The 20,663-nt window shown below is 33.1% G+C and overlaps 1 protein-coding gene and 2 pseudogenes across 1 annotated transcript in view; 2 read left to right on the plus strand and 1 right to left on the minus strand.

Annotated features, from left to right (window-relative positions):
• Positions 1-1,420: 1,420 nt before the first annotated feature.
• On the plus strand, positions 1,421-1,953 carry LOC137769123 (ribulose-phosphate 3-epimerase-like; annotated as a pseudogene).
• Positions 1,954-3,864: 1,911 nt separating this feature from the next.
• Positions 3,865-3,964, plus strand: LOC137769756 (U6 spliceosomal RNA; annotated as a pseudogene).
• A 9,037-nt stretch (positions 3,965-13,001) lies between these two features.
• KPNA5 (karyopherin subunit alpha 5) overlaps positions 13,002-20,663 on the minus strand; it is a 40,521-nt gene continuing 32,859 nt past the window's right edge. Inside the window, exons 13-14 of the mRNA XM_068550809.1 lie at positions 18,599-18,777; positions 13,002-13,781 (exon numbers count right to left, since the gene is read on the minus strand). Of these exons, the coding sequence (XP_068406910.1) occupies positions 13,594-13,781; positions 18,599-18,777 (367 nt within the window). The 3' untranslated portion in view covers positions 13,002-13,593. The remainder of the gene's footprint in view (positions 13,782-18,598; positions 18,778-20,663) is intronic.

Raw genomic sequence — 20,663 nt, forward strand, 5'->3', positions numbered from 1 at the left:
ACTTGACTGAACTGTTGGGAAAAGAAGGAAGATCCTTGCTATAGACAGTAAGAAAGTAAAAATCCAAAGACTTAAGCCTGTCTTATGCTGCTGCTTGCCATGGGGGCATCTAGATATCCTAGGTGATGATATGCTAGGGAGAATAAACAAAAACATGAGGCTTGGTAAAGCTGAGAGGATGGGCATCCACATGAAGCGAGAATCCCAGAAAGTTTATATTGTCAGAGGGTTGAACTGGGATTTGGTGGTAATGGTGGGGTGCCTGTATCAGTCAGAGTTCTGACTGATTTATATCTATATCTATCTATATCTGTATCTAAAGCCAGTACAAGAGTTTATCTATGTCTATATAAATAGATTTATCTATATATTTATCTCTCTATATATATTTATTTATTAACGTTTTATTGATTTATTTAAAGGGATTGGCTTACATGACTGTGGGAGCTGGCAAATCAGAAATGTGTAGGGCAGGCCAGCAGTCTGGGAACCCTCTGGCAGGAGCTGAAACTATAGTCCAAAGGCAGAATTTTTGTCTTCCTCAGGAAACCTTGGTTTTGCTCTGCTGGTCTTTCAAATGATTGGATAAGGCCCACTCAGATTATCAAAGGTATCTCCTTTTCTTAAAGTCAACTGACAAAGTATTAATCCCACCTACAGAATACCTTCACAGCAACATTTAGATTAGTGTTTAATTGGGTAACTGTGTACTATAGCCTAGTCAGACTGACACAAAAACCAACAGAGTGCGGGGTTGAGTAAGAAACTCACCTATTTATCATCTTTAGATTTAAATGAAAAGTAGAAAACAATCCTTGAAGAATTCCTAACCACAAGTTTGTTACCATGTGTATTTGGGGCCAGAATTTATGCCATCTGTGTTAGCTGCAGCCCCCAATAAATCTATACCAATTATTTGGTTAAAAGTATTAACAGCAGAACTTAGGTGATGGAAGTGCTCTGAAACTGGATTGTAGCAATGCACAACTGTGTGAATTTATGAAAACTCAAACTGTACACTTAAAATGGGGGGATTTTATGATATATAAATTACACCACAATAAAGCTGCTTTAAAAAAAAGTGAGCTGAATAACATACCGTTTCCAAGGTTGTGAGAAGGAGGTACTCACATATGTTGCTGTTTGGAATGAAAGATAGTACAACCCTTATGGATGGAAATTTGACAATACCTAGCAAAATTGTATATGTATTTATTGAGCCAGAAATTTACAGTGATATTCATTGCCACACTATTTACAATGGCAAAAGACTGAAAACAATTTAAATGTCCATCAGTGGGGGATTAATTGAATAAATGGCAGACAAAATAAACTTTAAGATGAATTACTAGAGATAAAGAGGGTTACAAGATATTGGTAAAAGATTCAATTCATCAAAAGATATCATTCTCTTGGTACAATGGCATCCAATGGTGAGATTGGCCTGTCCACCCTCAACAGCAATCTGGCAAATTTAGGTGCTGAGAGCCCCTGTATGCTGGACTCCAAGGCTGGTTCTCTGCCCTTGGATATATTTTGTCCCCAACATCACCTTTGGTCACCCTGCTGTAGAAAGCCTCCACAAGCAGCTAGGTTTGGATATGCACATGATAGTGTCTCGGCTAGACCAGTGGATAAAGTGAATGGCTGTAGCAAGAACCAATCAATATTTAATCTGGAGGTTACTGAGAATCCAGGGCTTTGATTAAAGACATGTGAGGACGAGATGAAATTGACCTTGCCATCAAACTAAGCATGTGAGCATTTGGCACCATGGGCTAATCAGATAGAGAAAGCTTTGGTTATGACAGTGGAACCTGGGTTTGGAAGGCAGAAATCCATGGACGATATGATGCCAAAGATTCACTGATTGACGGTGGAGTGGGTACTGACACTGTCCATAACTGTACAGAGTCAGGAGGTAACATTATTGTGTCTGGCAATGAGGAGTGAAGACGTATCTGTGACAACGCGTTTAAAAATGTTTGCTCAGTGTCTACTCAGAAACGTTCTCTTGATCAGTGAAACCTCAAAAGCCGAGTGTTTCTTCTCATGAAATCTTTTAACTGGAAAGCAAGAATGTTGACTATCAAATTATATTGGGATTGAGGCAATGCTGCTTTTCTGGGCAGTTATTCATTCCAGTGCCTAAAATCTATTTGTTCTGAGAGGTTAGAAATTGATGTATTTAACTACATTTTTAGAGATGGAATTTAAAGATTAGTGTGATGAATATTTTGCTTTTACTTGGTGACTTCATTTTTATGAAGTGTGAATATATGGCTTTATTATTAAGATTACTGAAAAGTATGTTTTAATGACTAAGGAAGGCATATTAGTTACTATTAGAAAATTATTTTTCCTGCTTTTCTAAAAAGACTTGTGTCTCACACGTCTTCTAAAAGCAAAGGAAGTTGTTATGTTTTTCCTGTTTGGGGTCATTTGTGATTTGTCTATATGCTTGATAATGATTAGAATGGAATATATGAAAAGTTAAGCTTGGATCTAGCTGGGATAGATACCATATTTTTCTTATGTCTAAAACATCTATTTTTCACTTTCATCTTACAGTTGATGCATCAAAACTATTTTAAAATGTATGAAATACAGGGTATTTCAGGTGGTCTGTGGTCTATTCTAAAATGTGAGCATAGGTTTCACCTGTCAATTTTGCTGGTGGGATAGATTATTCAGTGATTTTTTTTCCCCCTTTCTTGAACACATCTAACATCCTTGAGGACATTGTTGCCTTAGTTTACAAAGGAAAAAGTAGTCTCTCTTTGGAAGTAATATCCAGAATCCTGACTCTGCCTTTTCCAGCTGTTTGACCTTAGCAAATCACTCAACCTCTGAGCTTCTAATATTTCATTTATAAACTCAATGTAATTATAACAACTTTGCAGGGTTGTGTTGAGGATTAAAAGAGGTAACATTATATATGTAAAGCACCCAGCACTACTCCTAGAACTTAATAGATGCTCAATACAAAGTAGCTATTATATAAATTTATGTTTTGTAGGTACAGAGTACTTCGATATAATTTCATTAAGTCTGTAAATCATTCTAATGAGTGTTGAGACAGGTATTTTTGACCCTATTTTAAAAATGAAGGAATTAAAATTCAGCAATAGGCTGATACCCTGGAAAGGATCCAGGGGACATAGGATTTCCGGTCTGTACTCCTTACAAAAGGGGCCTTGGAAGGTGGGTCAGGTAAAGCAAGATGCTTTTATCTAACATTTTCTTATTTCCAGTCTAACTTTATCATGTAGCAGGCCAGATAGCTGAGAATATTCTGGAACTATAGATTTTCGCCCCAGGGATATGCATTTTATTATTCCATGAAAGACCAGGTAGGCTATTAGATGACAGAGTTAATTCATAAACTAAAAGTTTTATGTGTTCTCCAAATTACACTTGGATAACAAATATGTATTTACCCCTTCATTCTTATAATTACTCTTGCTACATAATAAATATGGCAAGAAATAACAGAGCCAGTGTCTCTAAACTCTCAAGGTTACTATGAATTTTGAGAAATAAGGTTTGAAAAATAAGAATGTTAGCACTTAAGTATCAATATATAATAGAGTCTGTTTTTTTTCCCTCTAACAGTATAAGATAAAATTTTGTCTCTTAATATTTGTTTTTATTTTGGCCTAGGAAAGGGTTGTGTCAGGAACAAGTGGCATTTTACCCAAATCAGACAACACAAGGAATATAAAAACAGCTGTAATTTTAAAATACTAGATTATAATATCAGACATGATGGAAAGATTTGAGTTTATTTGTCTGGACAACTTGGGCTTGACCAGCTTTTGTTTTCTTTTTCTTTAAAAATAAATGTACAGCAAAAGTACAATAGTGCTTGCTTCAACAGCATGTATACTAAATTGGAATGATATGGAGATTAAGGCCCCTGCACAAGGATGACATGCAGATTCCTGAAGTGTTCCATATTTTTTCGTCACAAGGAAAAAACCAATTTTTTTCTTTTTTGGGGGATATCTATTTGAGATGATGGATATTAATTAAACTTACTGTGGTAATCATTTCACAATAATTGTAAGTCAAATAATTACACTGTACACCTTAAACTTAAAACCACAAGTGACTAACACTTGTTTGTGGGTGAAAAGTTAGTTACTCCTGTGGTTCAAGAAGGAAAGAAAAATACTTACCTTGCCTGTCTCATAAACAGCATAAAAGATTAATACATGAAGTATATGTTCTTATTCTGAAATTGTGGCTGCAGGAAGTAGGGGATTAAGAACAGGGCTTTTTTGTTGTTACGAATCCTGTTTTCCCTTAAGTTACGTCATTTTATTAACCAACCTATTCTCTTTCACTTATTTTTTTTAACATTAGTAAATCCTAGATCAAAGGTTTCATACTCTTCCATTCCATCTGCTGTCTGCCTCTTTGGATGGTGGCCATACTCTGGTGTACTGGTACAGAAGATTTCATCATGTAAAGCCATGCCTGACCTTTTGATCTGATCATATTTTTCATCTTGACATAACACTGCTATATCTTCAGCCTTCAGGAGGGAAGTCCGTTGTTCCCACCACAAACACTGAAAGGGAAAATATTTTCAATTAAGTTTCAACTAGTTCGTTTTATTTAAATTCACTTATCATGTAATCTGAAAATATCAGTTTTGTAATAACTATTGTTCTATTCTTTTAGCACATAAATGTACAGATTCTCATTTGAACCTGAAAAAATGATATAGTAATTCTAAATCTGTATGCACAAAATAACGTAGCATGTAAATACAGCCAGAACTCCAAGGAAAAAAATGAATAAATCCACTATCATCTTGGGAAATTTTAACATACCTCTCTTAGAAACTGACAAATTAAGCTGAATAGTAAAGATATAAATTATGTGAATCAATTAATAAAACAAATTCTTTTCTAGCATGCATGCAACATTTCACTAAAACTGAGCACATACTAGGTCATGAAGCACATTTCATCAACTTTTAAACTACATGTAATCACATCACAACTTAGAAATTAAGGGCATGTTTTTAAAGTTTGAAGATTTAAAGACACATTTCTAAATGACTCTTTGGTCAAAGAGTAAATCATAATGGGAGTTTTAAAATGCTTAGAGCTGAATGATAAGAAAAAGCTATATATTAAAGCTTGTGGAATGCAGCTGAAGTGGTACTTCAAAGTAAATTGTTAGCCTCACAAAACACTTTTCTTAGAAAAGAAAGGCTGAGTTGCTGAAACTCAGCCTCTGTTCACCGGTGCCGAATAGAAACGCGGAGACAGAGTTTTGGGTGAAGTAGAAATGAGTAGCTTTTATTGCTTTGCCAGGCAAAGGGGGCCACAACAGGCTAATGCCCTCAAGACTGTGTGTCCCCCCTGGAGGGGGTAGTGAGTTTTACAGTGTTCAAGGAGCAGGGTGTGATCAGCTTGTGGACATTCTTCTGATTGGTTGGTGGTGAGGTAATTGGGAGTCAGCATCATGACCCTTCTGGTTCCAACCGGTCTGGTCTGGAGTCTGCATGCTTGTGGGCAGCAGACAGTTAACTTCTTCCACCTGGTGGGGGATTCAGTATCTGCAAAACAGCTCAAAGGACAGGGCTCAGAATATTATCTACAGCCCTTGGGGAAGAACTAAAGGTCCTTGACTCTGTTTAATGGCTAAAGTATTATTATTTTGTCTTGCTTGACTGTTTTCCTTTCTTTCTGCATTTTCTCACTTCTCTGATTGATTTTATTCTTTGACTAAATTCTTTCTACAGACAAAAGGCAGGCAGAGGACATGGATGGGGTCTGTCATGGGAAGGTCTCATAGCGTCCTGCTCGGTTACATTAGGAGCAGAAACTAATGAGGTAAATACAAACATAGAATTTAGAGGATCACTATAACCTAATTTGGCAAATGTCATCAAGATAAAAGAAAAAAGGTACAAGAAAACAAAATTATAAATGATAAAAGGGATGAAAGCCAAAAGAACATTATAAATTGGTATGTCATCTTTCCCTCTGGCCAAAATGGAATAATAGGGACAAGAGTCACTCTTCTGCCACAAACAAGTAAAAAATCAGACAGAAATATGAAATGACAGTTTCCAGACACTGGACATCAGGCACTCAAGGACAGTGATCTGTAAAATAGAGGAAATAAGTTAGTTGGGCCCTATGATTGCTCCACTTTACTGCCTAGAGAGTTTCAAGACTGCAGGACATAGAAGGGAAACCCATGTGGAACTTAGAATTCTCTCTGAGTTGAGGAGAAAGGGTTGGGAGGCCAGGGGAGATAAGACAACCAGATTTCACAGGGTAGAGTATCAAGGTGACAGAGCTGCACAGATAGCTCCAGAGATCTGCAGCTGAGTACTGATGACCACATGTGACTACTACCCAATACCATGAAAAGAACCACCTGAAAGAACAAGGAGAAACAAGTTTTGGAGCTCACACATGGCCAAGAATAGTTTCCAGACAAAGTGGAAACCCTTCTGTTTCACAGAGTATCAGAGTACTAGGAATAGTATTGTCTCAGTTAAAAAAATGCTATCTGTGCTTGCCTTACAAAGTTCAAAAGCAAGCCTTTATGTAAAGAATAAAAATTTCTCCAAGTAACTTAATTTTTCTGATAACAAAGCTCAAGAATATACATATATATGTGTGTGTGTGTGTGTATATATATATATATATATATATATATAAAATCTAATATCTAATAGCCAACAAAGTAACATTCACAATGCCTGGTATCCAATAAAAAATTACCAGATGTGCACAGAACGCATGCCAATGTAAAATACAACCCATAGTATGGAGAAAAACCAATAAAAAGACCAAGAAATGACACAGATGATAGAATTAGCAGACAAGGACAATATAACATTAACATCTATAATTCTACTTGCTATGTTCAACACAGTGGAGGAAAGCCTGAGCATGGTAAGAAAAAACATGGAAGATATAAAACAGACCCAAATAGAACTTCTAGAAATAAAATATACAAAGTATCATATGAAAAATACACTAATGAAATTAAGAGCAGATTAGACACTAATCTTGTCGATTAGTGAACTTGAAGACAAAGCAAGGAAAATTATCTCAAATGAAACACGTATTGAAAAACAACTGAAAAAGAAATGAACAAAGCATCAGTAAGCTGCATGACTATTTTGGGCAGCCTAATATAAGTGGAATTGGAATTTTTAAAATATTTGAAGAAATAATGGTTGAAATGTTTCCAAATTTGATGAAAACTATAAACTCACAAACACAAGAGGCTCAGCTAACTGCAAGAACAAGCAACATGAAAAAAAGGCATACCAAGTTACATCATAATCAAATTGCTTAAAATCAGTGATAAAGAAAAAAATTTTTAAATCAGAGAAAAGTTAACATTACACACAAAGGAACAACGATTAAGAATGATAGCAAACTTCTTGTCAGAAACAAAGCAAGTAAGATGACAGTGGGGGCAACATCTTGAAAGAACAAAATGTGTTTGTAATTCTATACCCAATAGAAATATCTTTTTAAAATGAAGGTGAAATAAAGGTTTATGTTGGCATACAAAAGCTAACAGAATTGATCACCAGCAACTTACAATACAAAAATATAAGTCCTTGGGCTTCCCTGGTGGCGCAGTGGTTGAGAATCTGCCTGCCAATGCAGGGGACATGGGTTCGAGCCCTGGTCTGGGAAGATCCCACATGCCGCGGAGCAACTAGGCCCGTGAGCCACGATTACTGAGCCTGCGCGTCTGGAGCCTGTGCTCCGCAACAAGAGAGGCCGCGATAGTGACAGGCCCGCGCACCGCGATGAAGAGTGGCCCCCGCTTGCCACAACTAGAGAAAGCCCTCGCACAGAAACGAAGACCCAACACAGCCAAAAATAATAATAATAAAAAAAATAAAAAATAAAAAAAAAATAAGTCCTTCATGCAGAAGGAAAATGATATCAGATAGAAATCTAGATCTACACAAAGAATTGAAGAATAGTAGAAATGGTAACTATGTGGGCAAATATATTTTTTAAAACCTTTATAATTTGTTTAAACCTTTTAAAAATAGTTGACTGTTTAAAGCAAAATTTAAAAAAATGCATTGTGGAGTTTATAACGTAGAAAAATCTGACAGTAGCACAAAGGCAGAGATGGAGAAAAAGGAAGTTTACTGTATTAAGCTTCTTATACCACTGTCAATGAATAGAAAAATAATGCCATATATGTAATTTATGTTTCTAATAGCCATGTTAAAAAGTCAAAATAATCAGTGAAATTAATTTTAATAGAATAGTTTACTTAATCCAATGTCCAAAATATTATTTTAGCAAATAACTGTCCTCAGTTTGCCTTAAATAAAACTCTTCTCTATTCCTATTATAGATTGTTTATTATTTGTCGATAACATTTATGAAGACAATTATAAAATTTCGTTGAAATACAGTAAGGAAGATCTAAATACATGGTGAGCTATAACTTGTTCATGGATAGGAAGAGTTAGTATCATTAAGATGTTAATTCCTCCAAAATTGTCCTATGGATTACATGTAATTTCATCCAAAATCCCTAAGGGGCTTTTCATGGAATTGAACAAGTGAATGCTACGTTTATATGGAAATGCAAAGAGCTAAGACGATCCTGAACAAAAGCAAAATAGAACTTTCCCTATCAGACATCATGATGTAGTCACAAAAATGGATTAGTATACAGCAAGGAAAATGAACAAACTACAGATACATGCATCAATATGAATGAATCTCAAAAAATGTTAACATTGAGCCAAAACAAAAAAGCCACAGATATAAAAAATATTCCAGTTTACATATTTAGAAAACAGGCAGGGGAATCTGTATTTCTTAGGGATACGTACACATGAGATGAAACAATGAGGAAAAGCACAGGGATTATTAATAAAATCCAGAGTAATATCTACAAGGGACTGATAATAATCAAGCTGGATGGTGAATACACAGGTGTTCATGTTATTATTCAAAGTGTCTTCTTACACATTATTCTCTTTGTGTATATTTTATAATAAAACAATTTAAAAGATGGAATGCTCAGAAAATAGTGAGTCATGCTGAAACCCTAAACAAAGAATATATTAAATTTTGCCATGCTTTTTTAGAACAGTTTAAAAAAACAACCATAACTGAAAGGGAACAGGAGGGATCCCTCAAAAGTAATGGTGTCCAAAGTTTAAAACTCCCAATTTTTAAATAACAGATACTTTGGGGAACTGCACATTAAATTCCCTAAACTGCCTACTGTTTCCAAATTTAAATATTTATGCATAAACTAGTGAACATTCCAAGCTCTTTACTTGGTGGGGTTGCTCCCAATCAACATTTTAGTTCTGGTAGTGCTATACAGCAGTGCTTGCAAGTGCAACTACTTGAAATTTTTATTTCAAAACAGAATGGAAAATTGAAATGTTAAAGTGCTACTAATGATATGATGTATGTGTCTCTTAAAACATAAACTACTGAAGCAAACATGAAAATCATTAGCTGTCCTGAAAGGGGGGAATCATATGCTCATTTAATTTCAGTGGTAAACTGTTCAAATATGAAAGGAAAAAAATGAAAGAACAAATATACAACTGAGCAAACACATAATTAAAGGGTATACTTAAGGATTTCTGGGATGGGAACTCCACTGCGTGTTTAAATCTATTGTTTGACCTGTACATTATATGTTCATACATTTTCAGGAATTCATTTCCCACTAAAATTGCAGACCACTTTACTGGGAGCAAGAAACCCTAAAAATAATTGATCCAATTACTTTCACTACTCTGTGATTAACATAGTTTCAAATACTGAAGGAAATGAGGCCAGCCAAAGCAAACAAACACCCCCCCCCCAAAAAAAATAAACAACAGAAAACCATGGTAGTGTAAGAAGAAAAAAATAAAAACACTAAGTTAGGAGGGCCTAAGCTTGGCTACTGTGTGATTTTGTGTTTCACAGTACATTAAGAAAGTTAAATCAGACATTCCCTCCTATTTATTAGGTTTAAAATTCTAAGCCTTAAATAAATGCACTGTATTGCATTAAAATAACAGAAAAGGAAAAATAATCTCAGTTGAAACATGTGAATGGCCCACTAACTGCCAAGGCTTGAGATACAAAGATAAATTGGATATGTTCCCCGTTACAGATGAATATACAAGTTCTAAAATAAAAGCAACATACTACTTTATCAGATAATGCTACCAATGAAATCTTACTGGTTTTAGAAAGGGGATGGAATTTTAATGAATCAGGGCATCTATTTTTGCTTTATTAGGCATATACAATCATAAGTGAAAACAAATGAAACAGATACACTTATATAAATGCAATTGTAAAATAGTATTTTATTATTTTTAATATAGTGCTGTAACATTTCGTAATATTGCATACTACTCAAATGTTGGTTTATTTAGTTTGGCAAGAATATCTTCCCCTCATCCCACTTCCCAATTAGAATTTAAAGATGTATTATCCTTTTAGAGATCCATCATATTGGCTCCTAATATATTTCATAAAACAGTAATGCTATGAACTAAAATGAGTAAAGGTTAACAACAATTACTTTGATTTCACAGTTTCACAAAGCAGCCAGTAGATTGCTGAATTTAAAACAGCAACAAAAATCCACTGAGACTTTGTATTATAATTACTTTTTCCATAATGCTCCTTCTTGAGAGAAGAAAAAATATGAAGGCAAAGGTAATGCTTTGTCCAACAAAAGTCCTTTAGCGAAAAAATCAACCTTTATCTGCAAATAGGTTTTACAGTTACCAAATGATATGCTGTTTCTGTGCCAACAGATTTTATCACTTTTTTTTGGTCTTTATTTTTTGCTTTCTTGTTCTAGTGCTACCAGCAAGTGAACAAAATGACACTAAAAATTAAGTTCTAGGAACAATTTTCAAAATAAAACTTAAGAGTTAAAAAAAACCCCAGGGCATTGAGTCAAGTACTTACAAATATAAAACAAGTAAGCATAATTGCATAGATTAGCTAGTAAAAATTCAAATTCAGACAAAAATAAAACACCGAATTTAATTAAATAAACGTAAAGGACTCTTTGAAGCATTCTCTTGATTTTTACATTAATGTTGCATGCATTGCCCTTTTACAACATGTTTTCATTTTTTTTTTGGCACAGTTTCTCTCGGATTAAAATATAATAAATCTTAGGAAAGCAAGTTGAAAAAAGAAAATTTTTCCCACAGGGGTCAGTGAAGATTAATGAAAATACATTTTGGAGCATTTAAAATAGTACATTTGAAAAGAGTAGTCATATTAAAAAAATTTTTAAGAACAAAGTATTTGCTAGTATTGGTTCAATAAAGTCATCAGCACACCAACTATTACATATTACCCCTTGCATTCAAATCTAATCAAATTAATTACCCAAGTAACAGATCCAATGAATTAAATATAATTTTATATATAAATGCTTAAAATATGGTCAAATTCTATACTTAGAGATATAATGCTTGTTTCACTGACAAAAATTTTAAAAATCCTCCCCTCAAAGGTCATTCTATTATTTCTATTATTTTTCCTTCTGTAAGAACTATTTTGTTTGAAAGACTTAGCTTAGATTTATTAATGTGACTACAGGGTCCTCAAAAAAAAAGCAGGCACAGCTGGTTAGTTTATGAATTATGCTGCATTAACAAGTTCAATTGATTAGAAAGAGTGGAACACCCTGTCACCTGATACTTAGACTATCTGCATCACTAAAAAGTGTTTATCTGATAAATTCACCATCAATTTGGTGATCTTTAATATAACTACCCTGTTCTTTTGAATATACATATACTGAACTTCATAACTTCTACTACAATAAAAAGGGCACAGATACAATCTTCTACTTAACAATATAAAAGAGGTTTGGCAGATGCAGTCAGCATTGTGGACACCATTTAAACCTGTATTCTATAGCTTGTAGGTTTTTAAGTGTCTTGCCAAAAGCTGTTTCATGATATTTAATTTACAAAGTGTCATACTATTTAAAAGTACTCCTATATACATTTTCTTCTTGTAACATACCTCTGATTTCCAGCAGAAACATTATAAATGCTATCATAAATGAAATCTTTCTTTACAGAATAGACTATGAATCATATCAAAAATGCTTTTAGTTCCCATCTTAAAACATCAGTAAACTAATTTTTAAACAAGTATTTTAGGTATACAACTGGAAATGTAAATAGCCTGCACATAACTATAATAATGAAAAGACTGATTCAACAGTACCATATCTGCTTAGAAAACTACCAAGTATAGTACTGTGAGAAAAACACACAGACACACACATATATATGTATCTGTAAATAAATATATATATAATTTTCTATTGAAACTTTTTTTTTAAAGTTTCACAGTATGAAGAGGTTTTTGCTGTTAATACATAAACACATACATTATATTGACGAATCTGATACAAATGTAATCTAATATGATGGTTCATTAACAAGCAGCAGTTTGACCCTCTGAGGATCACCAAAGGGGAAAATAATCCTAATATAGGGTTCAACCAATTAAAGAATCCTTAGTAATTTTCATGAATATCATCCTTTTGTGTCCAAACCATTAAGTGCATTTAATAAAATTTAACACATAACAAGGTGATTTCTTCAGGAGAATTTTGCCATTCAAGTACCTCAGTTCATTATTATATAGAAAGTGAAACTTTTCAATTACTGCTCTGAAAAATCAGAGAAAGGAATACAGTATTATTTTTGCTATGCAGCACTGCTTTAGATTCATGACAGCATCTCTATCATGATGCTCTTTAAAATGAGCAGTGAAAAAATAATAAAACACTATTTCAAAAATGTTAGCATATTTGGTTAAAATACAAAATATACTAATATAATAGCATTTATATGTTAAAAACACAAACATTTAAATGTTGTGTAATCATTTTAATGTGTTCAACATGAAGAACAGCTTCTCTCTTCACAATTGCCACATTTTAATTGATTATCAGTACAATATTTCTTCTGTATTTTATAAGTAACTTTTACAGGTTTTCTGTTGTAATTTTTTTTTTTGCAAAGTATAACCTATAGCACAGTGATTTATAATTTAAGGTAACAGCTATTTTCACATTCTCATTTAGCTTTTTCTCTGTTTCATGCTTCTGAAGCTCTTTTGTTTTTGCTTTGAGAGGTAGATTTAGTAAAGAATGGGCATGTCAAACTTACTGCCAAAATGCAATTATCGACAGCTGTACTGCTAATGTGCAGTTTCCAAGAATGCTAGAAAAATTCAGAACCATTATTGTAATACTTTACCAAAGTTTTCCTTTTCAGGCTTAAATTATTAAATAATCTCATAATGTATTTAACTGTTCACAAATACATACAAGAAAAAGATAAAACAATGAAAGACATATATACAGGCACACCAAAATAACAACAAAACTATAAAAGGTTGCATATGGATGGAAACTTCTGTTTTGTTTTGCTTTTTAAAAGTGCATTAACGTCTTTCTTTTTTGTTCTACGTAAAAACACATCAAATATTCCTAAAGACATTACAAGAAAGGGGAGATATCTGAAGCTACCCTTTTTAGCCATTAATTTTTCCTCCTACCAAGTTAAAGTTGAAACCCTTCCATTGGTGCTTCCTGCTGCTGAAATACAAACTGTTGTTGGTTTTCATCCACTTGAGGTACAATACTGGGATCATCATCTTCTACACCAAAGTAATGTTCAATCAGATCAAAAGCCTTTTGGTAAATTTCCTGATTTTCATGGCTTTGCAGAAATTCGATTTTATCCAGGCCTATTAATGCAAAGCATATGTACAGAAACAAAGTTGTTACTCGAATTTCAACATATATTTAAGTCAAAATAATGAATCAATAGCATCCATCAGTCCACTGGCAATTGGACTGTTATTTTTATCTAATTAAAAAGATTAAAATATAATTTTTAAAGGTTACTTTCCATTTACAGTTATTACAAAATATTGGCTATATTCCCTGTGTTGTATACTACATCCTTGAGCCTATCTTACACCCAATAGTTTGTACCTCCCACTCCCCCACCCCACTGGTAACCACTAGTTTACTCTATATGAGTCTGCTTCTTTTTTGTTATATTCACTAGTTTGTAGTATTTTTTAGATTCTACATATAAGTGATATCATAACTTTTATCTAATTTTTGCACATACTGATAGCCAACACTTATGCCTCATACTTCAAGAATGAAAGAATGGGGCAATGTGGTATGAAGAATAAGCATAGGCTGGGGAGTAGGAAGATCATAGACTCCACCCTTCTAGTTGTGTGATTTTTCCCAAATAAGTTTGGTTCCTCTGTACTTTAGTTTCTGAATTTTAACATGACAGTTTTACATTATGTAACTCCACAAGTTGTTTCCAGAGTAATTGTGCTAAATAAAAAGCACAAAAAGGGAAAGCAACAAAATAAAAATAAAAAAACTAAAATACAAGCAAGCTACCACACAAGTTCTCTCACAGAATGAGCCAAAAGGTATCAATAAGGATAAATGAATACTATTTGGAAATCCAATACAGCCTATAAGTGAAACTGAAAAAGCTCATTTAGATAGTATAAGGAGAATCTACAGTGCTCTATTTTATTGCTTACAAGAAAATAATCTACATATAAGTCTGGGTGATGCTAAAAATCTTTTCCACTTATTACAGATAAACCTCTTCAATTATATGATTGCAGGATATAAGGAATAAGCAAAGTAGTCATATCTATATACAATCATAGAATAGCCTAAACTCTAGTATAACTTGGGATCAAAATAATGATTGTAGTAAGGAAATATTCTTAAATCAGTAATTGATATCTTTTATTTATATGATGTTTTAACCATTGACATTATATAATTTGAAATAAAGGCAAAGCAATCTCCCAGGCTTGGTTCAAGAATCACAAATAAAAGCTTGACTCAACCATATAATATAATAGGACTTAAGACAGAAAGTGAATATTTAATGGAAATATATTGAGAGGAAAAAAAACTGACTTAGATTCATGTGTTATCCTAAAATAAATTCCATGTGAGTTAAGTTAAATATTTTAAGACTCCAATCAGAAAAATCTAGCCAATAAATAAAATAATTTTCATCAAATCTCTGTGAGGACAATGACTTTGTAAACTTTGAAGGAATAGAATACTAGGCTGAACCATTTATTAATTATAAAAGAACACGGTTTATCTCATTAAATTAAAAAGGTAAAAAGGATGGGAGAAAAGCCGTATTAAAATAAACTATAAAATAAAATTAATTCAAATTTTTACAAAAAAAAAAGACAAGTTGGTAACTGGACAAAGTATAATAAAGATGTAACTGAGATAAGGAAATATACTAACACATGGAAAATACACACCACTTTCTACATGTAATAAAACAAGAAACACATAAAAGCAACTTGGTGGTACCATTTTACATTGGCTAAATCAGCAAAATCAACAAAACAAGTAAGAGGCAGTGACACTGCCGAGTAACATGCCTTCAGAAAGCCAAATGAGAAAACATATCAAAAACTTAAAAAGAAGTTTGTGCCCAAGCTCAGCAATAATATTCCTGAAATTTTATCCCCAAATATTAACTCAACAGAAGAAAAATATTAATAAATATTATATTTTTGTATATTATATTTTGTATTATTTGTATATTATTATTTTGTATATTATAAATATTAAAATATATTAATAATATAATATTTTTAATAAAAATAAAAAATAAGCATCAGAAAGATGTTTATTTTGGCATATGTAAAGTGCAAAACGAATTGGAAACAAACTAAAGGTCAACTACAAGAGTGTGGCTAAAACCCCACTTAATATGGCTAAAACAGCATGCAACATTCTCTTTTTATAACATTATGTGGCTATTGCAAATCACAGAAAATTATGCAAATCATAGAAATTATGTATTGTTTGGAGAAAATGTAAAATTCTCCAAAATGTTAAAAGTAGAACACCAAACTATACATGGACTGCAGTTATATCAATGTAAACTAATTCTGCATAAGGACAATGTAAAAAGGATGGTAAATAGTAAAAAGAAATTGTTAGGATAATAGAATTAAGGGTAACTGTAAAAAAAAGATATCAAAAATATTATACTGCTTTTACACAAAATATTTTTATAGAATTAGAGGGGGAAAATGCCTATGGTAGATAATTAAGAACTGACTAACTCTCAACACAGTGGGTATATAGTGAATGTACCTTAACATAATAAAGGCCATATATGACAAGCCCACAGGTAACATCATACTCAACAGTGGAAAGCTGAAAGCTTTTCCTCGATGATCAGGAACAAGACAAGATTGTCCATTCTCATCACTTTTATTCAACATAGTAATGGAAGTCCTAGCCAGAGCAATTAGGCAATAAAAAGAAATAAAAGTCATTGAATTCAGAAATGAAGAAGTAAAACTGTCACCATTTGCAGATGGCATATTATATACAGAAAATTGTAGACCCCACCAAAAAACTGTTATAACTAATCAATGAATTCAGTAAAGCCACAGGATATAAAATCAATATACAAAAATCTGTTGCATTTCTATACCCTAATAACAAACTATCAGAAAGAGAAATAAGGAAAACAATCCCATTTACAATTCCATCAAAAAGAATAAAATGCCTTGGAATAAACTTAACCAAGGAGGTTCATGAAAGACCTGTACAATGAAAACTATGATGAAAGAAACTGAAGAAGACACACATAAACAGAAAGACATTCTGTGCTCATGGATTAGAAGAATTAATACTGTTAAAATGTTCATACTATCCAAAGCAATCTACAGATCCAATACAATCTCCATCAAAATTCCAATGGCATTTTTCACAGAAATATAACAATTAATCTTAAATTTGTATAGAACCACAAAAGAACCCAAATAGCCAAAGAAATCTTGAGAAAGAAGAACACAGCTGGAGGCATCATGCTCCCTCATTTACACACTATATTATAAAGCTATAATAACCAAAACAGTATAGTATTGGCAGATCAGTGGAACAGAATAGGGAGCCCAGAAATAAACCCACACATATATATATAGTCAATTAATTTATGACAAAGGAGCCAAGAATATGCAATGGGGGAGAAGGACAGTCTTTTCAATAAGTGGTGCTGTGAAAGTGATAGCTACATGCAAAAGAATGAAACTGGACCACCATCTTACACCATACTCAAAAACTAACTCCAAATGGATTAAAGACTCGAATGTAACACATGAAACCATAAAACTCCTAGAAGAAAATATAGGTGGTAAGCTCCTCGACATTGGTCTTGGCGATAGTTTTTTGAATTTTGGAGTTGATGCCAAAAGAAAAGACCACAAAAGCAAAGATAAACAAGTGGGACCACATCACACTAAAAAACTTCTGCACAGCAAAGGAAAACATCAACAATATGAAAAGACAACCTATGAAATGAAAGAAAGTATTTGCAAATCATATACCTGGTAGGGGGTTAATATCCAAAATATATAAAGAATTCATACAACTCAATAGCATAAAACCAAACTATCCCATTAAAAAATGGGCAGAAGATCTGAATGGACATTTTTCCAAAGGAGATACACAGATGGCCAACGGGTACATGAAAAGATGCTCAACATCATTAATCATCAGGGAAATGCAAATCAAAACCACAACAAGGTATCACCTTACACCTGTTAGAATAACTATTATGAAGACAAGATAACAAGTGTTGGCAAGGATGTGGAGAAAGGGAACCCTTGTGCAGTGTTGGTGGGAATGTAAACTGATGCAACCACTATGGAAAACAGTACGGAGGCTCCTCAAAAAATTAAAAATATAAGTGTTGTATAATCCAGCAATTCTACTTCTGGGCATTTATCTGAAGAAAATGAAAACACTAACTCAAAAAATATATGAACCCTCATGTTCACTTCAGCATTATTTGCAATAGCCCAGATATGGAAGCAATCTAAGTATCCATCAAAGAATGAATGGATAAGAAAATGTGGTGTGTGTATATATATATATATATATATATATATATATATATTCATTCCACACACAGTGGAATATTATTCAGCCATAAAAAAGAAGGAAATCTTGCCATTTGCAACAACCTGGATGGACCCTGAGGGCGTTACAGTCAGTGAAACAAGTCATAGATAAAGACAAATACTGTATAATCTCACTTATATGTAGAATCTAAAAAAACAAATAAACAAACAAACAAAAAACGAGCTCATAGATACAGAGCACAGACAGATTGGTGGTTGCCAGAGGCAGGAGGTGGGGGGTGAATTAAATGGGTGAAAGGAGCTGCCAAAAGGCACAAACTTCTAGTTTGTACAAGCTTTGGGGAAGTAATGTACAGCAATGGGGACTATAGTTAATAATACTGTATTGTATGTTTGAAAGCTTCTAAGAGAGTAAATCTGAAGAGTTCTCATTACAAGAAAAAAATTTTTAACTATGTTTCATGACATGAACTAAAATTATTATGCTCATTTTGTAGTATATACAAATATTGAATCACTATGTTATATACATGAAACCAATGTAATATATCACTTGTATCTCAATTAAAAAAATTGATAGTAATTATAAATTTTTGACTGCTTACCATATGCTTCTTCAATGAGGGCACAGTATGGATTAATGCCTATTCCATTCTGCTTACATTCTTGTTCTCCAAGACGTAAAATATTTTCAAGTCCATTTAAAGCCACTTGGACTATTTTAGAGTCCATAACAGTCAATAGGTCGCAAAGTGGTTTAATGCAGCCTAAGGCTACCAAATACCTTCAGAGTAATTAAAAAAAGAAAAGTGGGGAAAAAACATTTTAAAAGATTTAAATAAATATTATTTATAGCAATGACATGAAAATATTCTTCAGCGAAATGCTACCTAAACAATTAAGTATTCCTATACAATCTCAAACATCAAAAAAGTTTAAATTTTTACTTACATAGGAACCTGAAAATTCTTACTCTCCTAGTTTCATAATTTAACATAATTAGCAATAAATGGTATTACAAATATTACAAAAAAATACATGCAAGCAAATTGGTACTTACACCTGTTTTTGCATAGCATACGAGCACTAAGAATAATGGGCTCAAGGTTTATTTTTGTTTTTGTTCTTTACGGTTAGTTAGCCCATGAAACACATGGAGTCATATGGGGGTAGGTAGAAATGAAGACGGAGAAGAGACATCTAAATCAAACTTCAGGAAATTTCCCACAAAAACAATTGTAGTTAATGTTCTAAAACATCTGCTATGTTTCAGAAGCATAGAAGGCTTCTAGGAGCAAAACAGGCCATGTTGTGAATAATTTTAATAAATAATGATCACAAAAACTATTCTACTCATTTCCTAATGCTTTTTTCCTTTTCTAGTTGTTATTAGCTCTTTAAAGTAACTGATTTGTCCACTTGGCAAAAAGTCCACATTAAGCATGTCCTGAAGTCCATATTAAACATGCTCTGAAGCCAGGCTGCATGCCTTCAAGTCCTAATTCCACTCCTTATTAGTTGTGTGATTTTTGAGTAACTTCTCTGTGCCTCAGTTTCCACATCTTAAGTGGGAATAATAATAGTACCAAACTCAGAAGGTTGCTGTGAGAATACTGCAGGCATTCAATAAGTTAGTTTCCATCCCCCCACCCCCTGGCTTTTTTAAATGTGCATACCTTCACTGGAGCACTCACTTGCCATACACTATTACTGTGACTGATCAAATAGAATTGCTGAATGAATAACTATCTCACAGAGTTATAAAGTTAAAGTAAATAAAATACTTGAAAGTATCTGATGCACTGCTGATGCTCAATAATTGAAACGACTTAGCACAACAACTGGCACTCAGTAAATATTAGTGATATGCATGCTGAACCTTATCTGAGATCAAGACTTCTTTCCATATATATAGAGTTAATGAAATGGTGAAAACTGGCTAGAAAAATAATGATCTCAATTTGGACACTTGATTCATACTAATACATTTTAAGGAATAATATATGGAACAGACACAAAGACGAAAATAAATTGAAAAAAATAGAACTGTTTATAGGTGGACAAACAAACTTTGGGCCCCTAAGCAGATAAAAATAACAGCAGCATTAAAAAAAAATACAAGTTAGAACAAATGAAAGACCTTGTTTTATTACTGCTTGTATTCATGACACACATGAAATGGAAATAATACTAATTAAATCAAAGAAGAGGAATGGAAAATAAAAAGCAGAGACAGATGTTATCAACATGTAGAGATACGAATCTGAGAAAAGAAGATAACAGTAGAAATGAAGGCAATAATAGACAATGATCTCCCAATAAGTAGATTTCAAAATCCTCTACGTGATTTGTAAAATGGCATAGCAGCCTGACTTCTTGCTTTATAAATTAAGAAATAAATCAAATATGCATTAGAAAATATCTCCTAAATAGTCACTGAAAGAAACCTAAAAAGTCCTGAGTTTCATGAAGGGATCCTCAGAACAAGAAGATTCTGTAGGAAGTCAGGCTTTTATAGAATTGCAAAGTAGAATTTTGCTATCGAGGGAAAAAGAGTGAAAGCAGGGAATTCCCTGGCGATCCAGTGATTAGGATTCTGTGCTTCCACTGCAGAGGGCATGGGTTCCATCCCTGGTTGGGGAACTAAGATCCTGAAAGCTACAAGGTACA

This window comes from Eschrichtius robustus, chromosome 9 (assembly GCF_028021215.1).
Source record: "Eschrichtius robustus isolate mEscRob2 chromosome 9, mEscRob2.pri, whole genome shotgun sequence".
Lineage (NCBI taxonomy): Eukaryota > Metazoa > Chordata > Mammalia > Artiodactyla > Eschrichtiidae > Eschrichtius > Eschrichtius robustus.